The 26,811-nt window shown below is 36.7% G+C and overlaps 1 protein-coding gene across 1 annotated transcript; it reads left to right on the forward strand.

The window, feature by feature from the left end:
- The first annotated feature begins 791 nt into the window (after positions 1-791).
- On the forward strand, positions 792-24,202 carry LOC137023040 (uncharacterized). The gene is made up of 2 exons (XM_067389581.1): positions 792-1,046; positions 22,038-24,202. Exons 1-2 carry the CDS (start codon positions 1,013-1,015, stop codon positions 23,516-23,518), a joined length of 1,515 nt encoding a protein of 504 aa, XP_067245682.1. The 5' UTR covers positions 792-1,012; the 3' UTR covers positions 23,519-24,202.
- The last annotated feature ends 2,609 nt before the right edge of the window (positions 24,203-26,811 follow it).

The following is a 26,811-nucleotide window of genomic DNA, read 5'->3' on the forward strand; positions in this document are numbered from 1 at the left end:
AATGTTGTGTTAACTTGTAAAGATTATCTTGATAGACAAAACATGTAAGTGTCATAACCCTTTGTTAAACACAGAGCTTATTTTCTGCGATTTTCCAAAAGTCTATGGGGAAAAATGAATAGGCTTTCAGTCGAGGGAACCCGTGCGCTGCTAACTTCCGGGTTGGCCTACAAAAACGTGTCATCCCTGGGGCACTCTATTTCTGTAGCCACTCCACAGTCCAAAGTCTTTTGCTTTTGACTACGGGTGAATCTCCATTTGATACTGATGATTGTCATTTGGACCTTTCCGGATTACAATCCTCCATCAAAATGATAAGTTTAGTTATTGCAAGAAGGATTGGTGATGTATTGACTCGACTTGACTTGTTAATTTTGAACAACAAAACCAGCAACATCAACAACAACAAAAGTATGAAGAGTACGTAGTTTTAGGACTACATTTGATTACATTTATTAACATTCTTAAAAAATCCCCCATAAAATGATATTAAATCTATTTTAGTTTGACCCCAAATATGAAAACGCACTGAATAACGATCAGTTTTCTAAAAAAAGAATATAGTATATCAAAATAAAGAAGGCCTATAGGTTAGTCAGTAGCCTATTTATTTTTGCACAAAAAAAAAAAAAAAAAAAATGCATACGCACAGAGGGGGGAAAAACTTAAGACACTTAAAAAACAAATAATTCAAATCAGCAAATTCTTACGTGTTAGATGAAGACAGGAAGCATAGTCCTAGTGTGTCTTTTTTTCTTTGACAAACAGTTAAGTCGTTGACTTATTGCACAACCCACCTCAGAACAGATCAGAGCAACATCAAACACGACATGGAGCGACATTTCCGTGAATTACAGAAACTGGTCATATATGGGTAAAAGAAGAAGAAATGGGAACTTACCATGGGACATGAAACCGTTTGTAAACTCGTACAGGGCATGTTTAGTGAAACGCATGTTTCAGCCAGTCATATCTGAAGAGTTTAAAGGATTATGAACGTGATTTTTGATGAATGCTCATCAATTCTGTCGCGATGTTTTCGAGAGGTATGCTAAACTTTTCTTATATTTTTTTCTGACATTTACCTTTTAGTCTTTAATGTCTTATTGTAGGCTATTATATTCTACATAGCATATCATCAAGTAGCCTCCGAATTTACTTTCACTTTCAGCTGATTTTTTAAGTTTATTTGTTTGCTGTTTTAAAACCAATTCATGAATGAATATCAATGCCAGTGGCTTGCGGGATATAAAAAAAACAATGTTGCATTATGGTGGCAGTGAAAGTCTCATGTAACTAAACTAAAATGTTTCTAAATGTTTCTTTAAAAAGAGATCGCTGAACTGGAGGAGGCGCAGGGAGGTGGACCGTTAGATAGGCGCGTGCTTGTCGCACATAATATAGGCCTAATATAGCCTGAGTATATTCCTTTTTCTTTTCTTTTTTTAAAGACACTTAAGTTACCGTTTTATCATTTCACAGGGTTTACCGGGGTGAGTTTGGTTGAACTGGGTTAAAGTTCAGTGACATTTTCTTGTATTGATAATAAAACACCTCATAGTAAACGAAGTAGCCTAATCTGAACAAAAGGTTTAATACATAATTTGGCATTTTAAAAGTTAAATAATTAATACGCTATAAAAATCTTGTACTGTATCTGTGCCTGTATTTCACTCAGTAATTTGCACTTTGCTACTATGAACTAACAATAATTTTACAGCATGTATTAGTCTTAGTAAATGTTCAAATTACTATTGACTAATACATAATGGACTGTTAACTAATATGAACAAACAATAAACAATTAGATTTTAATTAGATTAGCTAGTGTGTGTGTGTGTGTGTGTGTGTGTTAAACTAAGTCTTGTTAGGTTTTTTTTGTTTTGGTTGTTTGTTTTTTTGGTGGTGGTGGTCATGACCGTTGTGCCGAAGAGAGGAGCTTACAAGTGTTCTTGATTGTCTGAAGGGGAAGGAGAGGCCTTACACAGACTGCTATAAAATATAATAAATGACAGTCTGCTGTTATCATTCCCCATTATATGGTTAGTGTCGAGTGTCTTTGTTGGTTGACAACCTTTGTTAGTGTTCTGGAAGAATGACTTGATCTGAGACATGAGTGAGATATTTTGGTAGATTTAGTGCTTTTGAATGTGAAATTTAACTCCTGTGCCAAGCTGAAAGTTGGTTAGGAGAATTGTGTGAAGAGTTTTGAAAAGTGACTGAAGTATTGAGAAATGTGTCCTAAAAAAAAAAAAAAAAGTTTAAACCTAAATATAAATATATATATATATATATATATATATATATATATATATATATATAAATAAATAAATAACACTGGTCTGGCCACCCTATAGGAAGGATGGGCGATACTAAGCTTTTTTGAAACTATATGATACATATGATTTTTTTTTAATATATATATATATATATATATATATATATATAATTTTAATAATACTAATAATACCTATACTGAATATTCCTTAAATGGGTGTGATTTTTCAAAGTAAACATTCATTTTTTAAACAAGAGATCATTACACTTAAGGGCAAATCAAATCTACATGACACACGCTGGCCATAATAACAAATCACAAAAGCATCTTTGAGCACAATTAAATAAAAATGCTTGTACCAATAAGTATTGTTGAAGAATATCCAGCGACTCACCGCGCCTCAAAACATCGTCCAAATGAGATGTGTAGACCAAAAAGCCCACACACTCTAACAGTGGGGGTTTTTTGGCATTGAGAAAGGTCACAACGTGACCACAACATTTACCGTTTTTTATTTAAGTAGAGGTTTTACCTCACAATTGTTGGATTCCCTCATTGTTAAATAACAATAAAATAATGTATTACAACATAAATATGAATAAAAAAAACTTCTTGCACTTCAACTTTCTACTTATCTCCATCTTTCTCAGTTTCAAATGGAAGTGTGTGCCTCTGCACTGTGTGACGTGTGGCTGTACGCTTGCTTATCACATGTCATGTGATTTGGCACAAACATTAAACAAAAGTACAGAGAACATTTTAAAGTGATGCAGAAACGTACATAATTTTATATTACAGTAATATAATTTTAATATATATATATATATATATATATATATATATATATATATATATATATATATATATATATATATATATATATATATATATATAATATATAATATATACAGTGGGTACGGAAAGTATTCAGACCCCCTTAAATTTTTTAGTGAAGTTCCTAAACGTAATTTAGGGAGGAGCGAGCCCATCTAATCTTCCAATCAACAGCCAGAGTATATAAGCAGCTGCTTACCTCTCTTCAGTCTCAGCTGTTTCAGCATCCCTCCACCTCCCCAAACTCCACCTTCATTTCAGGTACCTTGCCCTATGTAATCACATCCTATATTTATTCACTGGGGGGTGTATCAGAGCTCGAGTTGAAGATGCTTCATCGAGCCCCTCCTCAGTGGACAGCAAGCCAAATTAGCTAACCTAATATCCTAAAGATTATATGGGCAAACGAACTCGTTAACTCTGTTATATTGCAGCCATTTGCTAAAATCATTTAAGTTACTTTTTTTTTCCTCATTAATGTACACACAGCACTCCATATTGACAGAAAAACACAGAATTGTTGACATTTTTGCAGATTTTATTAAAAACTGAAACATCACATGGTCCTAAGTATTCAGTCCCTTTGATGTGACGCTCATATATTTAACTCAGGTGCTGTCCATTTCTTCTGATCATCCTTGAGATGGTTCTACACCTTCATTTGAGTCCAGCTGTGTTTGATAATACTGATTGGACTTTATTAGGAAAGCCACACACCTGTCTATATAAGACCTTACAGCTCACAGTGCATGTCAGAGCAAATGAGAATCATGAGGTCAAAGGAACTGCCTGAAGTGCTCAGAGACATAATTGTGGCAAGGCACAGATCTGGCCAAGGTTACAAAAAAATTTCTGCTGCACTTAAGGTTCCCAAGAGCACAGTGGCTTCCATAATCCCAGAACCCTTCCTAGAGCTGGCCGTCCAGCCAAACTGAGCTATCGGGGGAGAAGAGCCTTGGTGAGAGAGGTAAAGAAGAACCCAAAGATCACTGTGGCTGAGCTCCACAGATGCAGTCGGGAGATGGGAGAAAGTTGTAGAAAGTCAACCATCACTGCAGCCCTCCACCAGTCGGGGCTTTATGTCAGAGTGGCCCGACGGAAGCCTCTCCTCAGTGCAAGACACATGAAAGCCCACATGGAGTTTGCCAAGATGGTGAGAAATAATATTCTCTGGTCTGATGAGACTAAGATAGAACTTTTTGGCCTTAATTCTAAGCGGTATGTGTGGAGAAAACCAGGCACTGCTCATCACCTGTCCAATACAGTCCCAACAGTGAAGCATGGTGGTGATAGCATCATGCTGTGGGGGTGTTTTTCAGCTGCAGGGACAGGACGAATGGTTGCAATCGAGGGAAAGATGAATGTGGCCAAGTAGAGGGATATCCTGGACGAAAACTTTCTCCAGAGTGCTCAGGACCTCAGACTGGGCCGAAGGTTTACCTTCCAACAAGACAATCTCTTCTCAATCGATTTGAAACATTTCTCCAAACTCAAGTCATTGTTCTCAATACAGCTAACACAGTGATCTGAACACTTTGTAATTGTCCTAAATAGGTTGTAAATTTTCCTTCATTTAATGACGTTTATCTGAGTGAAACTTTTCTGGAACAAGAACAAATGTAGGGTAGGGTGTTTCTCCGAAAGCTGCAGCCTGCGGTGAGTGATCATCTGGCAGCCTTGGCCTGCCCACGTAGTATGTCTCCTCAGCAGCTTCGAGACTTGGGCCACAAAGCTTACGCCAAGCAGAGGACTGCTCCTGAAAAGACTGCAGAAAATCAAACTAGTTATCCAGTCTCTGATCACTGCCCAGAAACCTGCCCTCACCTGTTTGAAAGACTGAGAAATGACGAAATCAGACTCTCAAGTCACAAATATGTGAGCTGAATGTGCAGGCGTACAGCCAAAATGAGGTCCTTCTTGAACACACAGCTCCCATGCACCACACAATTGGTACAATGAGCTTGGCACCTCCGCTGTGCATAGCACAGATAGATGCGTTTCCCTGTTTCATCCGTAAAGACCTGCACGACTGCTTTGAGCCCTTATTGATCTCCAGACAGCTGAAAATCTGGGCTCAAGTGTGTGAACTTCTGCCTTTCCAGTCACCCAGACCACCTGAGCCAGATGGTCAGGTCACAGAGGTCACAGAAAATCTCGCAGCTAGCCGCGGGAACCCCGTCTCAGGGCAAAGTTCAAGTTCGCTACCCTGCACACTTCAACTCACCATACAGGTGCTGGTCATATAATGAGAATATTGTGAAAAAGTTCATTTTTTTATTGTAAATTATTTTAAAAAATGAAACTTTCATATATTGTAGATTCCCTACATGTAAAGTAAAACATTTCAAAAGTTTGTTTTATTTTTTTTATTTTTATTTTGATGATTAGAGCGTACAGCTCATGAAAGTCCAAAATCCAGTATCTCAAAATATTAGAATATTTCCTAAGATCAATCAAAAAATGGATTTTCAAAACAGAAAAGTTCAAGTTCTTTAAAGTATGTTCATTTGTGCACTCAATACTTGGTCGGCAGCACATACTACAGCAAATGACTTGCTCCTAGCACAAATTACAACATCAGTGAAGTGTGGCATGGAAGTGATCAGCCTGTGGCACTGCTGAGGCACTATTGAGCCTTCAGATCATCTGTATTTTGTTGGATCGACTGTTTCTCATCTTTCTCCTGAAAATATCCCATAGATTCAGGGGTCAGGCATGTTGGCTGGCCAATAAAACACAGTAAATAGTGGTTTTCGCACTGTGGGCAGGTGCTAAAGTCCTGCTGGAAAAGGAAATCAGCATCTCCATAAAGCTTGTCAGCAGATGGAAGCATAAAATGCTCCAAAATCTCCTGGAAGATGGCTGCATTGACTTTGCACTTGATAAAACACAATGGACCAACACCAGCAGATGTCACGGCCCCCCAAATCATTACTAACTTCAGAAACTTCCCACTAGACTTCAAGCAGCTTGGATTCTGTGCCTCTCCAGTCTTCCTTCAGACTCTGGGACCATGATTTCAACATGAAATGCAAAATTTACTTTTATCTGAAAAGAGGACTTTCAACCACTGTTCACTGTCCAGTTCTTTTCTCCTTAGCCCAGGTAAGATGCTTCTGACGTCGTTTCTGTTTCAGAAGACCTTTTCCTGAAGATGTCTGAGTGTGCTGACTCTTGATGCGTTGACTCCCGCTTCATTTGACTCATTGTGAAGCTCTCCCAAGTGTCTGAATCAGCTTTACTTGACAGTATTCTCAAGCTTGTAGTCATCCCTGTTGCTTGTGCACCTTTGCCTACCCAATTTCTTCCTTCTAGTCAACTTTGCATTTACAGTTTTTCTCCATTGGTTTGGCTCATTTCTTGAAACAGAAATTACATTCTCAAAACAACATGGACAAATCTCCAAACCACTTGGCAATTGTTCACAACAGAACTCATCATTTCATCAAATTGCAAATGTCTAAGTACATTTCTCAATGTCTCAGTACATGTTTGCAAATGATTAAGTACAGGTAGCCTACATTTAGCACAATTTTCAAGTGAATAGATCTTGTTGATCTAAACTGATTATTGTTTCTCAGTCTAATGGTTGTTCGCTCCAAAACGTGTCAGCATCATTTCATTGTATAAGTCATCATGTGCACAGTAGTCTGTTCAATTGTCAATATTAGTCAAGAACATAATACCATTAATACCATATATGAATCCTTGGAACATTTGATAAATTTAGTACAGCAATTGACAGTCAGGTGAAACTAGAACTTGACTAACGAAGGAGGCGAGGGGGCAATATAACTATGTGTGCTGCCATATCTGAGAATGGTGTGGTCACACACATCCCCAGACTTGGCCCATACAATACACAGAAGCTGCTCATCTTCTTGGACCGCCTTCATTTTGATTTGAACCCTAAAAATGAGAGAGGTCTCATAGGGCCTCACCTACCACGATATGTCATTGTATGGGACAATGTGAATTTCCACCGTGGCCCGCTCACCTGGTACACTACTCATCTAAGGATGGTTATGGTGTTCCTACCACCTTACTCTCAATCCTATTGAGGAGTTTTTCTCCACTTGGAGAGTGTATGAGCATTGGGCTCAAGATCAGAGGTCCCTGCTCCAAGCAATGGACACAGCATGTGAGGATATTACAGGAGATCATTGTAGGGGATGGTTGTAATGGTTACAATTTCCTTGGCAGTATGAGTGCAATGTGTGATGTCAAACCTTGGAGGCTACTCTTACCCTAAAATCCTATTTCTTTTTTTTCAGTTTTTTACACAGTGCATGTCGCAACCATCCCCTACAATGATCTCCTGTAATATCCTCAGACACAGCGTCCATTGCATGGAGCAGGGACCTCTGATCTTGAGCCCGATGCTCATACACTCTCCACCTGCAAGCAGAGAAAAAACTCCTCAATAGGATTGAGGAAAGGAGATTAAGGTGGTAGGAACACCATGACCATCCTTGGATGAGTAGTGAACCAGGTCCTGATGAGCAGGCCACGGTGGAAATTCACATTGTCCCATACAATGACCCATTACAGTTCTAATGTATTATGCTGGCTAGACAAAAACAGTACAGTAACCATTGTCAATGAAGGACTGGGCTAAGACTGAAAGGTGGGCATGAGGGATATTTCAATGGTCCTCTGCCATAGTGACAAAACATCTAAACATTCTGACTTGCAGTGCTTGCACAATGCCAAAGGGACGAAGCATTTTGGGGGCACTGACTGTTTAAATGAGAAGGAAATTTAGTTTTGACACATGAGTGAACTGTTTTGGGAGAGGTATGAGCTTTTGCAGGTGAACCATGGTGTTGTGCCGAACCATCCACGTTATTTTGACAAAAGCACCAAGTGTGTTGAGAATGTCCGGTCTGTTTCGAGAAATGAGCCAAAGCAATTAAGAGGGATCTTTGCCATTTCTGTGGCACTGACTACTTATTTGGTAAAGGGATTTAGTTTTGAAGCATGAGTGAACAGTTTTGGGAGAGATATGAGCTTTTGCAAGTGAGCTATAGTGTTGTGCTGAACTGTAAGACTGTTTTGCCAAATGATCTTAGAGTTTTGAGAATGTAATTTCTGTTTCAAAAAATGAGCCAAACCAATGGAGAAAAACTGTAATCTAACACAAACTAATCTAACACAAACACACACATACATTCATACGTGTTGCAGTAAGAAGGAAATGAGAGAGAAAGAGTTTTGAGAGAGAGACAGAGAGAGAGAGAGTGATATGATTAACAGAATTCCTATCAATGCATTTCAAAGACCCGAACGAACCATGAATCATTCATTCAAATGCACCAGTTCAGTTTTCATCTGGAGGTACTTGCTTGCGTTGACTTAAAGGTGAATTTCCCTCGTCATGCAGAGAAGGGTTTCCCAAGTCGATGATTGGTCCAGGTCAGGTCCGTGTGGAACAATGAAAGGAAGTCTCTTTGTCGCTGGAGTTGAAGCGGCAAAAGTCGTTGGTTGAACTTTGCGGCAAAACTTAGGACACAAGACTTTCAGCGGTAAAGGAAAATTAAGTAAAAGAAAAGTGAGTGAAGGTTGGATGGCTTGAATGAGCGGCTTGTCTGTTCTTCTTGTTACTCCATTGTACTTGTCTTGGCTTCTTTTCCCAGAACTAACCAACTAGTTCACTATCTTGCAATATGATCATTTAAACTTAGTTGTTTGTCACACCTCTAAGGAGTCTTGGCCAATCAGACATTGTCCTGTTTCATGAGGGCCTTCCTCTGCCCCCAATAAAACATAAGTGTTACATCCCGGTCTGTCTCTGCTTTAGCAGAGTGCCATTTTAACATAATTTCTATTAACTGGAATATGATACATTTTAAACAGATTTCATTCAAGCCATGATTTAAGAAAGATGAAAAGAAATAAATCAAGTCCAAATAAGGCATACTTTGAGTCATTCAGTCAAGAGTTAACACATTTACATGAATTGTGAGTGTTCTAAAGCCTAACTGTTTACAGGTAGTACTTGTGGACACATAATGCAAAATGTATGTGGCTAAAAGATGTTTGATAAGTCCATTAGAATTGTTGGAACAATTTTGAAGCAGTTTTATTTGTAGAGCAGTCTCTTTGGCTTTCCTGTGAAGTAAGGAAACAAAAGGGTCTGCATTGTCTCTCTGTTTCTTTGCTCTGGTGATCAAGGGATCTATCTTCTTGGGTGACCCTTTGGTATGTCACTTCTCCTGCTATCAGGAAGCATAGGGTGTCGTAAAAGCACTCAGCATTGGTTCTCTCTGTAGACGAGCTGGAGCCAGAACCTTGATTCTGAATTAGAAATATGTTTTGAAAGAATCATCTGAATGATTCATTTGTCTGGTTCGTCCACAGTTCCTACAAATTTCTGTTTCAAAAAATGAGCCAAACCAATGGAGAAAACTGTAATATGCTTTGATACATCACTCTGTAAACAGCCACCACATTCAGTAATGACCATCTGTGACTTACTCTCTTTGTGGAGGGTGTCAATGATTGTCTCCTGGACCATTGTCAAGTCAGCAGTCTTCCCCATTAGTGTGGTTTCAAAGAACAAGAGATACCCGGAATTTATACTGTAGGGATGGTCACTTACTGAAACTCAAATGTAAATACTCTAATATTTTGAGATACTGGATTTTGGACTTTCATTAGCTGTACGCTCTAATCAACAAATAAAAAAAATAAATAAAAAAAAATAAAAATCTTTTGAAATGTTTTACTTTACATGTAGGGAATCTAGTATAAATGAAAGTTTAATTTTTTAAAAATAATTTAATATAAAAAATTATTTTTTTCACGATATTCTAATTATATGACCAGCACCTGTATGTGTGTCAAAGTCAACAATCAAGAGAAGACTTCACCAGAGTGAATACAGAGGGTTCACCACAAGATGTAAACCATTGGTGAGCCTCAAAAACAGGAAGGTCAGATTAGAGTTTGCCAAACAACATCTAAAAAAAGCCTTCACAGTTCTGGAACAACATCCTATGAACAGATGAGATCAAGATCAACTTGTACCAGAGTGATGGGAAGAGAAGAGTATGGAGAAGGAAAGGAACTGCGGTAACACTTTAGATTACAGCCCGGAAAGTACTGCGTAGTTACAACAAATTTACAGCGTAACTTTCAATGATTATAGTGTAACTATACAGTAAGTATGTGTAAATATAGGGGAACAATATGTGAAGTATTGGGAATAAAGGGGTAACAACCAGGAAAAATAACAAATTATTCATACTTTTAATATTTTATAACTAAGGGGTACGTATGACATAACTAAGGGGTAAATATTACCCTCTTATTTCATGTAGTTACAGGGTAAGTATGACATTACGGGCCGTAAATTAAAGTGGAGCTTGTTACACTCTTGTTTCATGTAGTTACAGGGTAAGTATGACATTACGGGCCGTAAATTAAAGTGGAGCTTGTTACACTCTTGTTTCATGTAGTTACAGGGTAAGTAATTAATAAAAATAAATAAATAAATAAAAATGCAAACAGTCATATCACTTGGAAAACTTTATTTGAAAAACAACTTATTTCAAAACAGATTTAAAGTTAAAACACTTCTTATTTGTTTCTCTTGCTTGGCTTCCTCCTCCTCTTGTTTTTCTTTTTCTTTCTTTCCACTGATGAATCTTAAGAGGGAATCCCATTTGCTATTCTGTATTTAAAAATTACAGAACACCCGGAAATGTGCTCACCGTTTATTCATCTTTTACCCTCATGCCATCTGAAATGTATACGACTTTCCTTCTTAAGATGAACACAAAAAGGATTTTAGGAAAAAAATAAATCATCTGGGAACGCTTTATAATGCAAGCTCACGTGTTCCTAAAAGTCGAAGCATCAAACAGCAATAACTACAGTAATCCATACGACCCTAATGGATGAATCGATGTCTTCTGAAGTGAAACGATACGTATTTGTAAGAAAAATACCAAATAATTGAATATTTTTAAAACTTTCGACCAGCTGTCTTCTGCGCGTGCATGCGAGGGTTGAGAGTTCATGCTTGACGTAACTTGAAGCGTGACGTAGATGTGCCGAGAAACTCACGCAGATGTTGGATGCCGTCAGTTTTATTTTTTTATCATTTTTTTAGTAATGCTCACAACAAAATACACAGAATAACAGATAATGAGAATGAGAAACAAACAAGACAGAATAACAATGTCATGAAAGCTTCACGTTGCTCATTTCAATGTGCTTCATCGAACGCAAAGTCGACTTTCATGCAGGCGCTGGTGACAGCTGGGGGGGGGGGGCGCAAAAAAAAAAAATGCAGAAATGCAGGAATGAATAGGCTAATTGTTGAATAACCATTTAACAAGTGATATAATAATGTATCATTACTACTTATCTAAAACAGGGAAAATTCAGTATTTAAAGCATGCCATAGGGCTGGGATCTAAAAAAAAAAATCTGTATTTAATTAAAAAAAACTGTTAAAAACTGTTATTTCACATCCTGCCCAATATTGTCCTTGAAACAATGTTCATATTGAAGGCTATAAAAACAAACATGAATGTAACCTTGTACTATATGCTATATTATGTGCAAAAAAGGGGTCAAATCACATTAGGCCTAGGCTATATTCTAAAATTTTAAATGTTTTTTAAAGCAGAAGTTAAATACACTAAACTAAAAATGAAATTAAATAAAAACAAAAGAACAGACTAAATATTAGGCTATTTTGATTACTCTACAACAGTCACTTTACACAGTTACTGCTATCGTACAAATACACTTAGTTGTAGGTTCGAAATTCTACATATGGCATAATTATTATGTTCGCCAAAAAAAAATAAAAAATTTTCAACAACAAATATTTTTAACAAAATGTATTTTACTCAGATTGAACTCCATATGTTTGGCGCGCATGCGCGCGGCGGCGCTCGTTCACGGAAGTTTGTGCTTGCTGAAGCTTGTCCACGCCTGACTGCAAAATGGAAATATTTTCTCGACTTTCTAATATTTACAGATGGAGAATATGTCTGTGAAATGTAAGTTATGCACTGAGGAAATTATTGGATGTCACTTCAGCTTAAAAAAAAAATATTAATAGAGGTATGTTCGTTTCCACCAATCGCTGCACAAATTAAGGTTACGTATGATGACGAAAGCACGTTAGTGCGAGCCCTCCCGGAACCCATAAGAGATTGCATTGCAGTGCCTGCAGTTCGAAAAAAAAGTTCTTTGAATGGAAGTCTATGGGAGCACTCGGGGCAAATCTCCGCCAGACTGAAATGCCCAAAAAAAGGCGGTACTCCACAGAACTTGACTCGACGCTGATTGGACTACATCCAGAGGCAGAACAAACAGCCTAGCAGTGACAGCTAGCGTAACTCTGTGGTTGAATGTGACTGAAAAAATCCGTCCCTTTCTCACTTTTGGTGGTGCGTTGCCCAATTGCCCTAATGAAGAAACCGCCCCTGGCCTAAACCATGAGAAAATTTTGGGGTGTACTGTATTTTCTTTCATCAGCTGAGAAACAAGAGCAGGTGGAAGCCAAGCGAGAAACAATAACAACCAAAAAATGGACAAAACTTGTTACTTTAGTTTAGTTTGAAATGAAAAGTTGATTTAAAAAAATGAATGTGTTGTAGACCTGTTTTTAATAAAGTTGTTTTTCAAATAAAGGTTTCGGAGTCAGTGATATCAGATTGTTTGCATTTTATTACTTACTTACCCTGTAACTACTTGAAATAAGACGGTAACAAGCACCACTTTGATTTACAGCCCGTAATGTCATACTTACCATGTAACTACATGAAATAAGAGGGTAACAAGCACCACTTTAATTTACGGCCCGTAATGTCATACTTACCCCTTAGTTATATGTCATAAGTACCCCTTAGATATAAAATATTTACAGTATAAATAATTTGTTATTTTACTGGTTGTTACCACTTTATTCCCAATACTTTACATATTGTTCCCCTATACTTTCACATACTTACTGTATAGTTACACTATAATTATTGAAAGTTATGCTGTAAATTTGTTGTAATTACGCAGTACTTTCCGGGCTGTAATCTAAAGCGTTACCGGAACTGCTCATGATCCAAAGCATACCACCTCATCAGTGAAGCATGGTGGTGGTAGTGTCATGGCGTGGGCATGTATGGCTGCCAATGGAACTGGTTCTCTTGTATTTATTGATGATGTGTCTGCTGACAAAAGCAGCAGGATGAATTCTGAAGTGTTTCGGGCAATATTATCTGCTCATATTCAGCCAAATGCTTCAGAACTCATTGGACGGCGCTTCACAGTGCAGATGAACAATGACCCGAAGCATACTTTGTAAACAACCAAAGAGTTTTTTAAGGGAAAGAAATGGAATGTTATGCAATGGCCAAGTCAATCACCTGACCTGAATCCGATTGAGCATGCATTTCACTTGCTGAAGACAAAACTGAAGGGAAAATGCCCCAAGAACAAGCAGGAACTGAAGACAGTTGCAGTAGAGGCCTGGCAGAGCATCACCAGGGATGAAACCCAACGTCTGGTGATGTCTATGCGTTCCAGACTTCAGGCTGTAATTGACTGCAAAGGATTTGCAACTAAGTATTAAAAAGTGAAAGTTTGATTTATGATTGTTAATCTGTCCCATTACTTTTGGTCCCTTAAAAAGTGGGAGGCACATATACAAACTGTTGTAATTCCTACACCGTTCACCTGATTTGGATGTAAATACTCAAATTAAAGCTAAAAGTCTGCAGTTAAAGCACAATGTTTGTTTCATTTCAAATCCATTGCGGTGGTGTATAAAGCCAAAAATATTAGAATTGTGTCGATGTCCCAATATTTATTGACCTGACTGTACGCACTGGTCCTCGTCCTCTCACATTGTTTCTTCTATCCATTCTCAGACTTTCTCCTTCCCACCTTCAACAACCTGTTTGCTCTCTGAACTGGCTTATATTGGTTGTCACATCATTTGAAACAGGTTACATCAATTTTGAGTGGTTGTGTTCAATCAATGACATGTGTTCTCTATTTGTATTTGATTGTTGCCCATTGTGTTTACTAGTATGGATGGCATGTGCATTAGAGTGCAGAATGTGTTTTGAGAATGTGAATGTGTTAGAGTTTTGCTGAAAAGTCTAAGTGAGATCTGAAAATTGTGTTTTACCATGTGAAATGGTTTAAGGCAGTGTTTCTCAAACTGGGGTACACGTACCCCTGTGGGTACATGAGGTGACAAAAGGGGGTATGTGAACAAAATGCGGAGTACTTTACCATACCTTAAAATAATATTAAAACCGAGCATGTATTTCTAACTGGCAAAATGCCGTAAATCCATTACATTTAATCAAATTACCACATGTTTTGCAGTCTAAAATGACTGCATCCACAGAAGCAGCATGCATATGATAGATTGCGTGCCGAATCTGCTGCCTTAAATCGCGCTAAATTACTGCCGTTCTCGACAATGCACCTTTGTAAAAGGGCGGATTTAGCACTTGCATGAAGAACAAATATAGACACAGATAGTGGATTTATATCAATTTAAGACTCAAACTTTCTTCGATACAAAAACATACCTTGTGTGAGTTTTTGTATTTAATGTTGGTAACGAGGAAGAATGCAATTGTACCCAAATATCCACATGACTGCAAACGTGCATTATTATACAACAGGCCAAAAAACAAAACGTACATTTTAAACACACTACTGTCATTATTTAATCTATTTTGCAACGAAACAAATATTTCTAACGAAAACCAGAGCAGAACTACAACACACGAATGCGGCTTTGAACGAATCGTGAGTCAATGATTCAATGATTTATTCACAGCCACTTGCTTCCTTACTAAATGAATGACTCGATGACTCACTCATAAAAACAGTGACTTGCTGCCACCTACTGGCAGTTTTAGTTTAATATTTAAAAGTATCACTTCGTTTTACCATCATTGCATATTCCTCTATTACAGTTTTTCTCAGTCGCTTTGGTACATTTCTCGAATCAAACTCACAATTTGCAAAACAGTAAGTGCATTTCTCAAAACAATTTGTACAAATAGCTAAACACCATGGATAACCTGCAAAAGCCACTCTCTTACTAAAAATCCTTAGTTCATCTCTCAAAAGTAAATATCTGTGTCAATGAACATGTCAGTGCCATCAGAATGACAAGTCCTTGTGTCATTGTGTACGGATAAGACAGTCAAATTGTTTAGTCATGTTCTCAATATAACCGTTTACTCTGGAGGGACGTTCTGATGGAAACTATGGCTAAAGTTTTGATGACAATTATTGTCAATTATAAGTTACATCTTAGTGTATGTGTGAGTGTAATTGCAAGAGAATGGAAAAGATTCAAATTTACCCTCTTACTGTTTGTACTGTATTTTATTGACAGAACATGTCATTGAGTCATGTCCTTATTGAGTCATGTCATGTCGTCAAGATTCACCTGGGAGCAATTTACCAATTCAGGACAGATTTAGAAAAAAGTCTAATGGAAATATAGAAAGTATAGAAATATGCTTGACATATTATGATAACTTGTTCAACCATTTTGCATGTAAAGACTTATGCTTGAGCTTGTGCCTAAATGTTGTGGGGGGTGAGACTATTCAACAGAGACCCAATATAATACATTTTGATCAACATGACATAAGCAACTGATAATGTAGGAAACAACAGAGAATTGTACATAATCATTTGCATGGATGCACCAAAGCATTTACAACTTGTTCAAAGAAATGAGAAACTGCTTTTTTGATGTGCACAAGTGACACAATGATGTGAGAATTGAACAGGTAGTTTTGAGAATTTCAATTCTGATCTGAGAAATGTACCAAAGCGACTGAGAAAAACTGTAAACATTTTTTATTTAAAACATTATTTATTTTATAAAGTTATTCATAAACGTAAAAATATGCACTGGAAAATCAATTTAGGGGGCAAATATTGTCCCTTAATGGAAAAGGTGTGACTGCAGTCGAAGTGGAAGAGAGGGGGTACGCAGAAGGATGGGAATCCCTTCAGGGGGTACTTCACGCTAAAAAGTTTGAGAACCACTGGTTTAAGGTATTGACAACATACTGCACTATTAGCTAAATGTGGTCCGGCAACTGAGAACTTTGTTCAGCCAATGGGTTTTAGTGTTTTAGCATTTGAGAAAAACTGTAACAGTAATCTGCACACTTTGTAATTGTCCTAAAAAGGTTGTAAATTTGCACATGCATCATTTTCTCAAAACACTGTGCACAAAATTCCCAAATGTTTTCACAATAGTCTTTTTCAGTAGTAGTAGCACCATTTTTCCAAACACAACAAACAAAACTTATTTGTTAAAATCTCAGTTGTACTTAATCTCAATTGGCCTCAAATATACAGTCAAACCAAAAAGTATTCAGACATTTTTTATATATTTTTACTAGTGGGTGCAGGACACTATAGCTCATTTATGTAAGTGAGTATAGCAAAATAAAGTAAACTGTGACATATTATACCCAAAAATTCTTCATATAGTGGACTACCAGTAAAATTGATAAAGATTTGGAACCAATAATTATTCAGACACTTTGACCTGACCATGTTTTAATAAAGTGTTATCTGACATAATTAAGATAATTATTTTCTGACACAGTTTAACTCCGAGATCGTGTCATATTTTATTACTTTTTTTTTTTTTTAAATTACAGTGATTAAACTGTATTAATGAATGAAATTTTCAAGGTGTCTGAATAAATTTTGGTTTGACTGTATATCCGTATCCAAGTTATTAATATACACAACACAAGAAATGCAAATTTCCTAATTGTTTACACAGCCATCCAAATTACAAAAACTATAAAAGGGGAAAGAAAATCAACAACAACAAAGAAGAAGACTGGGAAAAGGAAGAGATGTAAGAGTGAGAGGTTTTGAAGAGGACAGAGGAAGGGTAATACTGAGAGGGAGAGGAGCAGTGGAAGAGGTAGAAAGAGATGGGAAAAGGAGATGGAGCAAGAAGGATGTAGGAGAAGTAAGAAGACATGAGGATGTAGGAAGACGAGAAGGCTGGAGTAGATGGAGAAGATATGGTAGAATGGAAGGCAAAAGTATTAGTGGAAAGAGCTACACTTGACATTTGTTATTCAACAGTGCTTTGATCTGCCTGCATTTGCACTATTCTTTTAGAACTGCTGTGCAGCCAAAATAATGTACCAGTTATCACTGTAAAGCTGCTTTGACAGAATCTGCATTGCAGAAAGCACTATATAAATACAAGTGACTTGAAAGAGCAAGAGAAGAAAATGTAAGACGACATGGACAGAAGGAAAGAGAAGAGCAAGGTGTAAGAGGAGGGAGGAGAGGGTAGAAGAATAGGGTGCAGATGAGTTTCAAATTAAATCAGAGCCAATCTAATTCTTAAATTATGTTTTTTCCTTGAGAGAAGCTGGACAGATAGCTCAGCCCAATATAAGCATTCGTACCAAGCACCAATGTCCCTGGACAACAAGTGCTGCAATCCACTGACAGTGTGGCACACAACGCTATCTTGGGCCGCACAACACAGAAAGGCACTAAATTCACATCAACTCTTACAGCTGATGACTTTGCCACATTCTTCACACATAAAATAACAACCATCAGCGGCGAGTCCACACCACACACTGACAATAACATCTTAATGGAAAACGCACAAACTCTCTCCTCCTTCTCCATGCTTTCGGAGGCAGACGTTTCAAAACTCATCCTTTCCAATCACCCTACTACCTGTCCGCTAGACCCTATCCCCACTCATCTTCTTCAGGCCATCTCCTCCTCAATTCTACCTGCACTCACTCACATTACCAATTCTTCCCTTCACACTGGAACATTTCCCACAGCTTTTAAGCAGGCTAGGGATACCACACTGCTAAAAAAACACTCTGAATCCAGCACTTTTGGAAAACTACAGACCACGATACCTTCTTCCCTTCATTGCTAAGACACTTGAAAGAGTTGTATTCAATCAACTGTCTACTTATCTCACACAGAACAACCTCCTTGATGACCACCAGTCTGGTTTCAAGAGTGGCCACTCAACCGAGACTGCCTTGCTCTCAGTCACTGAAGCCCTGAGACTGGCACGAGCAACTTCAAAATCATCAGTACTCATCTTGCTGGATCTGTCTGCTGCTTTTGACACAGTTAACCACCAGATCCTCCTGTCAACACTCATGTCGAAGGGCATCTCGGGAACCGCACTCCAGTGGTTCGAGTCTTACCTCTCAGGTAGGTCCTTCAGGGTATCTTGGAGAGGTGAGGTGTCCAAGTCACATCATCTTGCTACTGGGGTACCTCAGGGCTCAGTGCTTGGACCACTTCTCTTCTCCATCTACATGTCATCACTAGGATCTGTCATTCAGGAGCATGATTTCTCCTATCACCGTTACGCTGATGACACACAACTCTACCTCTCATTCTAACCAGATGATCCAACGGTTGCTGGTCGCATTGCAGCCTGCCTGACAGCCATTTCTGCCTGGATGAAGGACCACCACCAACTACTTGTGATCGGTGTCAACCCAACACTTCGTCATAACCTTTCAATTCAACTTGGGTCATCAACCATTACTCCTTCCAGGACAGCTAGGAACCTTGGAGTGGTGATGGATGATTCTTTAAGCTTCACAGATCATGTTGCGACAACGGCCGGTCCTGCAGATTTGCCTTGTACAACATCAGGAAGATTAGACCCTTCCTATCTGAACATTCCACACAAATTCTTGTCCAAGCTCTTGTTCTATCCAGACTAGACTACTGTAATGCTCTCTTGGCTGGCCTTCCAGCATGTACTGTAAAGCCTCTAAAAATAATCCAGAACGCTGCAGCAAGACTGGTCTTCAACAAACCGAAAAGAGCGCACGTCACTCCTCTCTTCATCAGTCTGCATTGGCTGCCAGTAGCTGCTCGCATCCAATTTAAGGCTCTGGTGTTTGCCTACACTACTTCAGACTTATGGGCCCTCTAGAAACTTGCGTTCTGCAAGTGAACGGCACCTTGTGGTGCCATCACAAAGGGGCACAAAATCCCTCTCATGGACCTTCTCTGGGTCTATTCCTGGCTGGCGGAATGACCTGCCACGCTCTATCCGAGCAGCTGAATCTTTAGCCATTTTCAAAAAATACTAAAGATGTATCTTTTTCGCCATTACTTGACCCAGTAATAGTAGCACTTACCTTGATTTCTATTTTCCTTCCATCTATTTGTGTATTGTGATTAAAAAAAAAAAAATCCTTGCTACGAGCACTGTCATAACTGCACTTATGTACTGTTGTTCTCATGTTGATTTGATTGATTCTACTATTCTCATTTGTAATTCGCTTTGGATAAGCGTCTGCTAAATGACTAAATGCAAATGTAAATGTAATTACCAACCATATAAAAATGGTGTTGTATTCCTAGAGGACAGACACTCTCTGGGGAACATTCCTCAGGGGTGACTTTTTCTGGAAATTTGATTTCGTGGTCTAATCCCTCTTTTATGTTGCGGCTTATAACGAGTGGGTCATAACAAAAGCACATAACATTACAATAATAATGAAGGTAAACCACTTAAAGAGCACTGACCTGACTGCTGCAGATTCATTTTAGCGTTGATAGTATTGATAGAAATCTGAGTCTGAAGACATGAACAGCTCCGTATAGAGTATTGCCATCCCTTAATTACGATAGTTACGACATGGTGTGAACATAGCATGATTGGATGGTTGGATTGTTGTGGTTTGCTATTGGTGGATCTCATGTGAGTGGCAGGTTGCCCCGCCCTTGTCATCAGAGAAGAGATGTCGCTGCAAGAGAAAGGAGAAGTTAATGTTTTTGATTACAAGGACACTTTTTTTTTTTTTTTTTTTTTTTGATCTTGAAAGAATGATCTGCACAGACAAATCATTTATAATAAACAAACACAGCAACATTTCATAAAAAAACAAGACGCATCCAGTTCAATCTCATGCTGACTTCTCACAAAGCAACAAACAAACCTAAAAATCATCTACTAATAATCCCACAACCCAACCACAAACTCTAGTACTCTTTTAACCCTCGTGCTCTGTTCGATTTCAGTGTCCCACATGGGACATTCGCCATTACACATTTATAACAATATTATCTTAGTCTAAACCTAAAGTAATCTTGACAAACTATATATCATTTGAAGGCTTTCAGACTCTAGTCTTGATATTTGGTGACTGATGTTCAAAAAAAATGACCGACCAATAAAGAAATAGCGATAGATTCTTCATTTGTGATGTGGTGCCAAATGTTTTTTTATATGTTTTAGGGATTCAATTTAAATCAAAAATTAACATTACTTCCCAAACTTCTTTGAATAGGATGCCTACTTCACAAATATTATGAAAATTATGGAAATATATGGTTCAGATCACTCAAATGATATATGGAATCGAAGAGTCCTTAAATGGTCACCGGTGGAGTCTGGATGTCATCTGGTGAAAAAGTTTGGTACTGCACAAAAAAATCATACTGAAAGTTGTTTTTTTGAGATATCAACCTAAAATTTGGCACAGTACTAGTTCAGTTATTTAGCTTTGATTTTCTTGAAGTTTTAGAGTTGAACATGTTTTGTAAAATACATATTTTATATAAAATATAAAACAATATATATTTTTAGATTTAAAATTTTAACTATGACTTTTTTAAAACTTTACTTTTACAACTTTTTTTTTTTTTAATTCTACGATAATCTATGACGTTTCTCCTTTAAAAAAATACCAAACTTAAGTCTGTGCTCTGAAGTATTCAAGATTTTTAACAATTTATGTTGGAAAAGTCATTTTCATATCTATGCTCAAAAAGTGGGACAGACAATTAACAGGTAAAATAACTTTTATATTTTCACAAGCTGAAAATAAATAGTTGTTAAACTCAGTAAGACACTGGCAATTCTGGACTAGAGTTGAAGAGCTGTGACAAACAACACAGGAGTGTTTTGGGTCTAGCTGCTTTTAAATGGCTGTCTATATGGGTCAAATTGTCCCACGAACAGAAATAACGTATACAATTTCTGTATGCACATTTCACAACACATCAGAATGTTGAAACTTTGCATGCATGTTAATGACCCTAAATAGGAAAAAACAACATAGCTTAGATAATATTTCAGATAGATTGAAAAAAGAAATGATAGCTATTTTTTTTACCTATTGGCTGACACAATATTTTTCTGTATTGATATAAGTGGGAATAAGTGGGATATACCTTCACAAGGGTAGTTAAAAACAAACATAATATATATGTATACATGCGAACATCACGAATGTTACAGTCATTTTGTGTGAATATGTCAAAACACATCTGAGTGTTGAAAATTTGCATGCATGTTTATGACCCTAAATGAGAAAAAGTCACAAAATTACAAGAAAAAAACCCCCCAAAAAACCCAAAGGGTAACCAGCAATTAAGTAAACTCAAAAATCAAAATGGTTCAAATTGACCCGCAACATAACACAAGGCTTAAATGTCAAGATAAAATACATAACTGAACAATAAAACACTAACAAGTCTTTCTCTTCTCTCAACAATGCATAAAATAACACCCAATTTCAACATTTACTCTCCCAGTTGCAATGCAAATTCACTGCTCGGTTTTAGTTAATGCAAAAAACAATATTCATGAAGTCACAACACAAATGGACTAAGTTACTTATGAAAGTGGATTGAACTCAATTAAATTAAATTGTGACGAAATGTTCACCAATTATGTTCACCAATTGCTTCAGCTCATTTTATAAAAGTAAAACAAGCTGCATTATTTTTTTATTTATTTTTTTTTTGTCTGACTTCTTGTGTTGTGGATGTGCAGGAGACCAGAGTTCACATCCCAATCACAAGTGCATTTGTTCATTGAAGTCAAAAGCTTTATTAGAGACAACAATAAAATGTGTTTTTTCTCTCTTTTCCCTAGGGAAATGTGATGTGAAATATAACCGACTGAAGAGTGAATCAGAAGCAAAGGCTTTTAACAAGAGGATCTGTGCACTGAAGATCTTTTATTTTTGTGCCATTTTATTTGTGTTTGTCTTTATCATCTTTTTTTATATGCAAGATTACTTTAAAACATCTAATGCCAAATTTAAAGTACATAATGCCAAACTTATCATGCAAAACAAGGAGAGTAAAGACTCTGACGTGCCAAATCCTCCTCCAAGCACACATTTACCATCCGTCCAAACACCACACGTTAACCACACATCCACCAGTCCTCCAGCTCCAAAAGCATGTGGTGTTCAAGTGAAGGACGGTCCTGTGATTAAAGTCGGGAACCTTCACACATATGTGACTGGCTCTTATATGGATTATCGCTTTGGAGAGAAACGGATAAAGACGATTGCCATTGTTCTCCGTGAAGAGCAGGTGGAATACAGCTGTGTGATGTGCTGTGATGGGAGGAACGTGACCTCACCAGCAGAATACACAATTCATTCTGACCACTTTGGTTTTGAGTACGGCACTGCTACCATCACGTGTCACATCAATAGCCCGTGTTTGATACCAACGCATGTTGCAATAACAGCCAGAGAGATCTCGGAGAGCATAACATCCTTCCTACCTGTTAGAAACAGAGACGTTCCAGCAGTCTTCCCATATGAATTTACAGTCTGCATCTCTGTCATGTTTGACTACAAGAATGTGTTGAATTTAGTCGAGTCATTGGAGATGTTCAGACTGCTTGGTGCTCAAAGGGTGGTGATATATAAAACCAACTGTGATTCAGACACACAGAAGGTTCTGGACTACTATGTGAAAAGAGGTTTTGTGGAGATCATCCCATGGACCATTAAAAATCACATCGAAGTGTCTAGTGGCTGGAGGAAAGATTTATCTTCAGGTCAGCTGCATTATTATGGGCAAATTCCTGCACTTAATGACTGTATTTATCGTTACATGTACCAAAGTCACTATGTGGCTCTACATGACATAGATGAGCTCATTCTGCCTCTCAAGGTGAAAACCTGGCCGGAGCTGTTGCCTGAGCTTGAGAAGATGGACGGCACTACTGTGGGCTTTAGGTTTGATAATAATGTATTCCCTTTCACTGCAAAAGCTTATACGAATTACGAGCAAGACAAATGGAAAAAGGTAACAGGATGGAATATTTTAAATTATATAGAGCGAATACCCACTGACCCCCTAATCAATTTCAAGGTTATAGTAAATCCTCGGCTAGTTCTGAAGGCTACTGTACATGGACTGCTGGAAAATGTGCATTCTGGATTCACCACAGTAAGGGTGAGCAACTCCATCGCTCGCATGTACCACTTGAAATACTTTAAATATCCCCCAAATACAAACATTATAAGAGATGATCATCTGTGGGACTATGCCAAAGATCTTATACCTGCTGTTTCTAAAGTTCTACAGGACTGTGGATTCATTGAGGCCTAAATGATTGTCATGATGTACTGTCTGTCACTGATTACAAATTATTACAAAAAAAAAAGTAAATAAATAAAATAAGAATAATAAAAAAGAAACTTCCCTTGTCCGTGTTCCCATATGGAAAAGTTTTGTTGAAAACATATGTGATTCGTATATGTTCCAACAGAATATTATAAGGGACATATGCTGCAAAAACCATATATACAAATTGCATAATATTTATGTATTTTCAATCCTATGTCATATATGTCCCACATATAACTAAAGTCTTATAGATTTTCATGATGTAAAAACATAGGAAAATTATGCAAATTTAATAGGCCTATGAATGTCCACCATATCTCTTAAGATGTGTATAAAACATAGTGCATCAGTATCTGTTTCTTGGCTTTAATCGCATACATTAGCACTTAGCCAAGTATTTCATGGTTTAACATATTTCTAGTATGTTTGGAACATCATGGCATATTAAAATGTTTTTCTGAGAGTGAACTAAAGTGTAAAGCATACCATTTCCTGTTGCCAGCAGGTGGCGCTTTGACTAACTGAATATTGGCATATAGATGTCTTTAGGCCAGGACTCTTATTACACATGTGAAGTTTGGAGCAGATCGGACATTGTATGCTTGAGTTACAACAAATTCATCATTCATGGCGAAACATCAGAATTTGTCAGGCTGCCACGGACACGCCCTTCAGCGAAAACTCAAGATCTTTGCAAATTAAATGTCGCTAAGGCCTTAAGATTAGACTGACCATATATGATGTTGTTATTATTCCCTTGTGAAAAAAAAGTGCACTTTAGTATACTTTTATAAAGTGTACTTATTGCACAAATAATATACTTAAAAAGAACACACTTAAGTGTGAATTAAATGTAATGTTTTCAGCCGCTTAAGTGCATTCTATTTGTAATTAATTTCAAATGTATCACAGATTAAGTTCATATTAAATGCAATAAGTTGAACTTTTGAATGATTTTTTTTAACAACTTAAGTGGTACTTTAATACAACTTTATGATAACCTTCATAATTACGTCTAGTATGTTTAAAATATAGTTGAAGTGCACTGCTTAATGTACTGACAAGCAATTAATGTGAAATAAAATATATTTTAATATCAGTTATTAATACACTTAAGTGTGAATTAAATGTAATGTTTTCAGCCGCTTAAGTGCATTCTATTTGTAATTAATTTTAAATGTATCACAGATTAAGTTCATATTAAATGCAATAAGTTGAAAGTTGAGTGATTTTTTTAAAACTACTTAAGTGCGACTTTAATACAATTTTTTATGTACTTTGAAATATGGTAAAAGTGTACTTCCGAATGTACTGACAAGCAATTAATGTGAACTAAAATATACTTCAATGTAATTTACATGTACACTGTTATATCATTTAATACATTTCTAATTACATTATTTACATTTGTTATTACATTATTTATAGTTACATATAATAATGAAGTTACAATTTAGTATATTTCAAAATATTGCAATCAACACAAATGCAAATTGAAACCCTCTACATTTATTGACAAAACAATCTCTAAAACAAATACACAAAAAACTTTTTTGTTGATGCACAAGAAAAACCCAAGAAACACTATACAAACACAAACAATTACAACACTTTAACTCTCATATAGAAAGAGTCTGGAGGACAAAGAGGCTTATATGCACTATCATTTTCTCCCTCACATACAAAGGTATCTAAAACCTACCCATCACTTTCTGCATTTTTACATTTCAGATAAAATCATTCGGTATGATCTATAAGATGATAAATAAGATACAAACAAAAATGTATACAAACAAATTGTAAAGAAAAGAAAAGATTCAAAACTTTGGGTAACACTTTACAATAACTTTTTATTAGTTAACTATTTTAGTTAACATGAACTATGAATGAAAAATACTTCAAAGCATTTATTAATCCTGGTTAATATTCATTTTAACATTTACTTATGTAACTTTTGTAACTAACATAAACAATGACTATACATTTTATTAACTAACTTGAAAAAAATATATTTTTTATTACCTAATGTTAACAAAAGATGAATAAATACTGTAAAAAGTTAATGCACATAGTTAGATCATGTTGTCTAATATATTAATTGATGTTAACAAATGAGACCTTATTGTAAAGTGTTATCAAACCTAGTTACTTATAAGCTCTGAAACCTTTACTAGCACGAACATTAAACAGGACCAAAAGGTTTCTTCTAAAATCTTTCTCCAGCATTACAGTGAATGTAAATTTGAAAAGAAAAAAACAAAACAAAAAACTTGACAAATTCCAAAGGCACAAAAACAAGAAACCAAAATTGTCTATCACCAACTTTTTTGAAATTTCAGTACAGTGTTGACATTTCAGGTACAGTAAACTGGAGCAAGTTGTACACCCTCAAACTTGTGATTGTCAATTTTCTCTGTAGCCATTTGTACTGTATTTTGCAGAACTGAGAAATGATTGCCTAGGGATATAGTCTTGTGTCAGAAGACCAATACACTGCTATAGTACTTTATATACTGTAATAAAATTTGGCCAAATGTGCAGAGGATGCTGAATTTAGTTTTACTGTAATTGACAGTATACTGTATTGTGGTGCATACAAGTTCATACATATCTACTGCCAGATCAATTTACAATAGTAAAATGAAAAAAAAAGAAAGAAAAAAATCATTGCTGTATTTTACTGTATCTGTAAATTTATTTTTTGTATAGTGTAGTAGAAAGTGAGCTGCAAAATAATTCCTGAATCCCAGTAAGAGGTATTTTTGTTACAGTGTAATATGAATTGATCTCATTAGTGTTCACTGGGCAGTGCAGTGGTCTGTGTATTTGTTACACAGAGGCCAAAGTTTGATTTTGTGATACAAGAATAAGTTTTTGACTAGAAAATTTTATTTTGGCCTGGAAGTTTGAGGTTTGTACAAGTTGGTGCATAGTTTTGTGATTGTGTTTATAGTTGTGAGAAAATGTTGAATTGTTTAATTTCAACTAGATTGAAAAGTTTGAAAGACAAATTTGTGCTGGCTTGTCATAAATCCAACTTAAATAAACTTATTCTTGTTTAAAAAACATAAATAGTTTGGTGATGTTAGAATATAGATATATGTTAGAATATAGATATAGAATATGGATGTTCTGGGTGATTGCTAAAGTGTTGCTAGGAGATTCTGGGTGGTTGCTAGGCTCTTGCTGCAATTGCTGGGGTGTTGCTAGAGTATGTGGTTGATAAGATGGTCTGAGTGAAAACACACAGACATTCTCACCTCTGCTAATAACAG

The sequence above is a fragment of the Chanodichthys erythropterus genome, chromosome 7, assembly GCF_024489055.1.
Source record: "Chanodichthys erythropterus isolate Z2021 chromosome 7, ASM2448905v1, whole genome shotgun sequence".
In the NCBI taxonomy this organism is placed as follows: Eukaryota; Metazoa; Chordata; class Actinopteri; order Cypriniformes; family Xenocyprididae; genus Chanodichthys; species Chanodichthys erythropterus.

Excerpts from the sequence above, each read along its gene's own strand:
- LOC137023040 (XM_067389581.1), top strand. The coding sequence starts at position 1,013 with ATGCTCATCAATTCTGTCGCGATGTTTTCGAGAG. Across the intron at positions 1,047-22,037 it reads TGTCGCGATGTTTTCGAGAG|GGAAATGTGATGTGAAATAT; the intron begins GTATGCTAAACT and ends TCTTTTCCCTAG.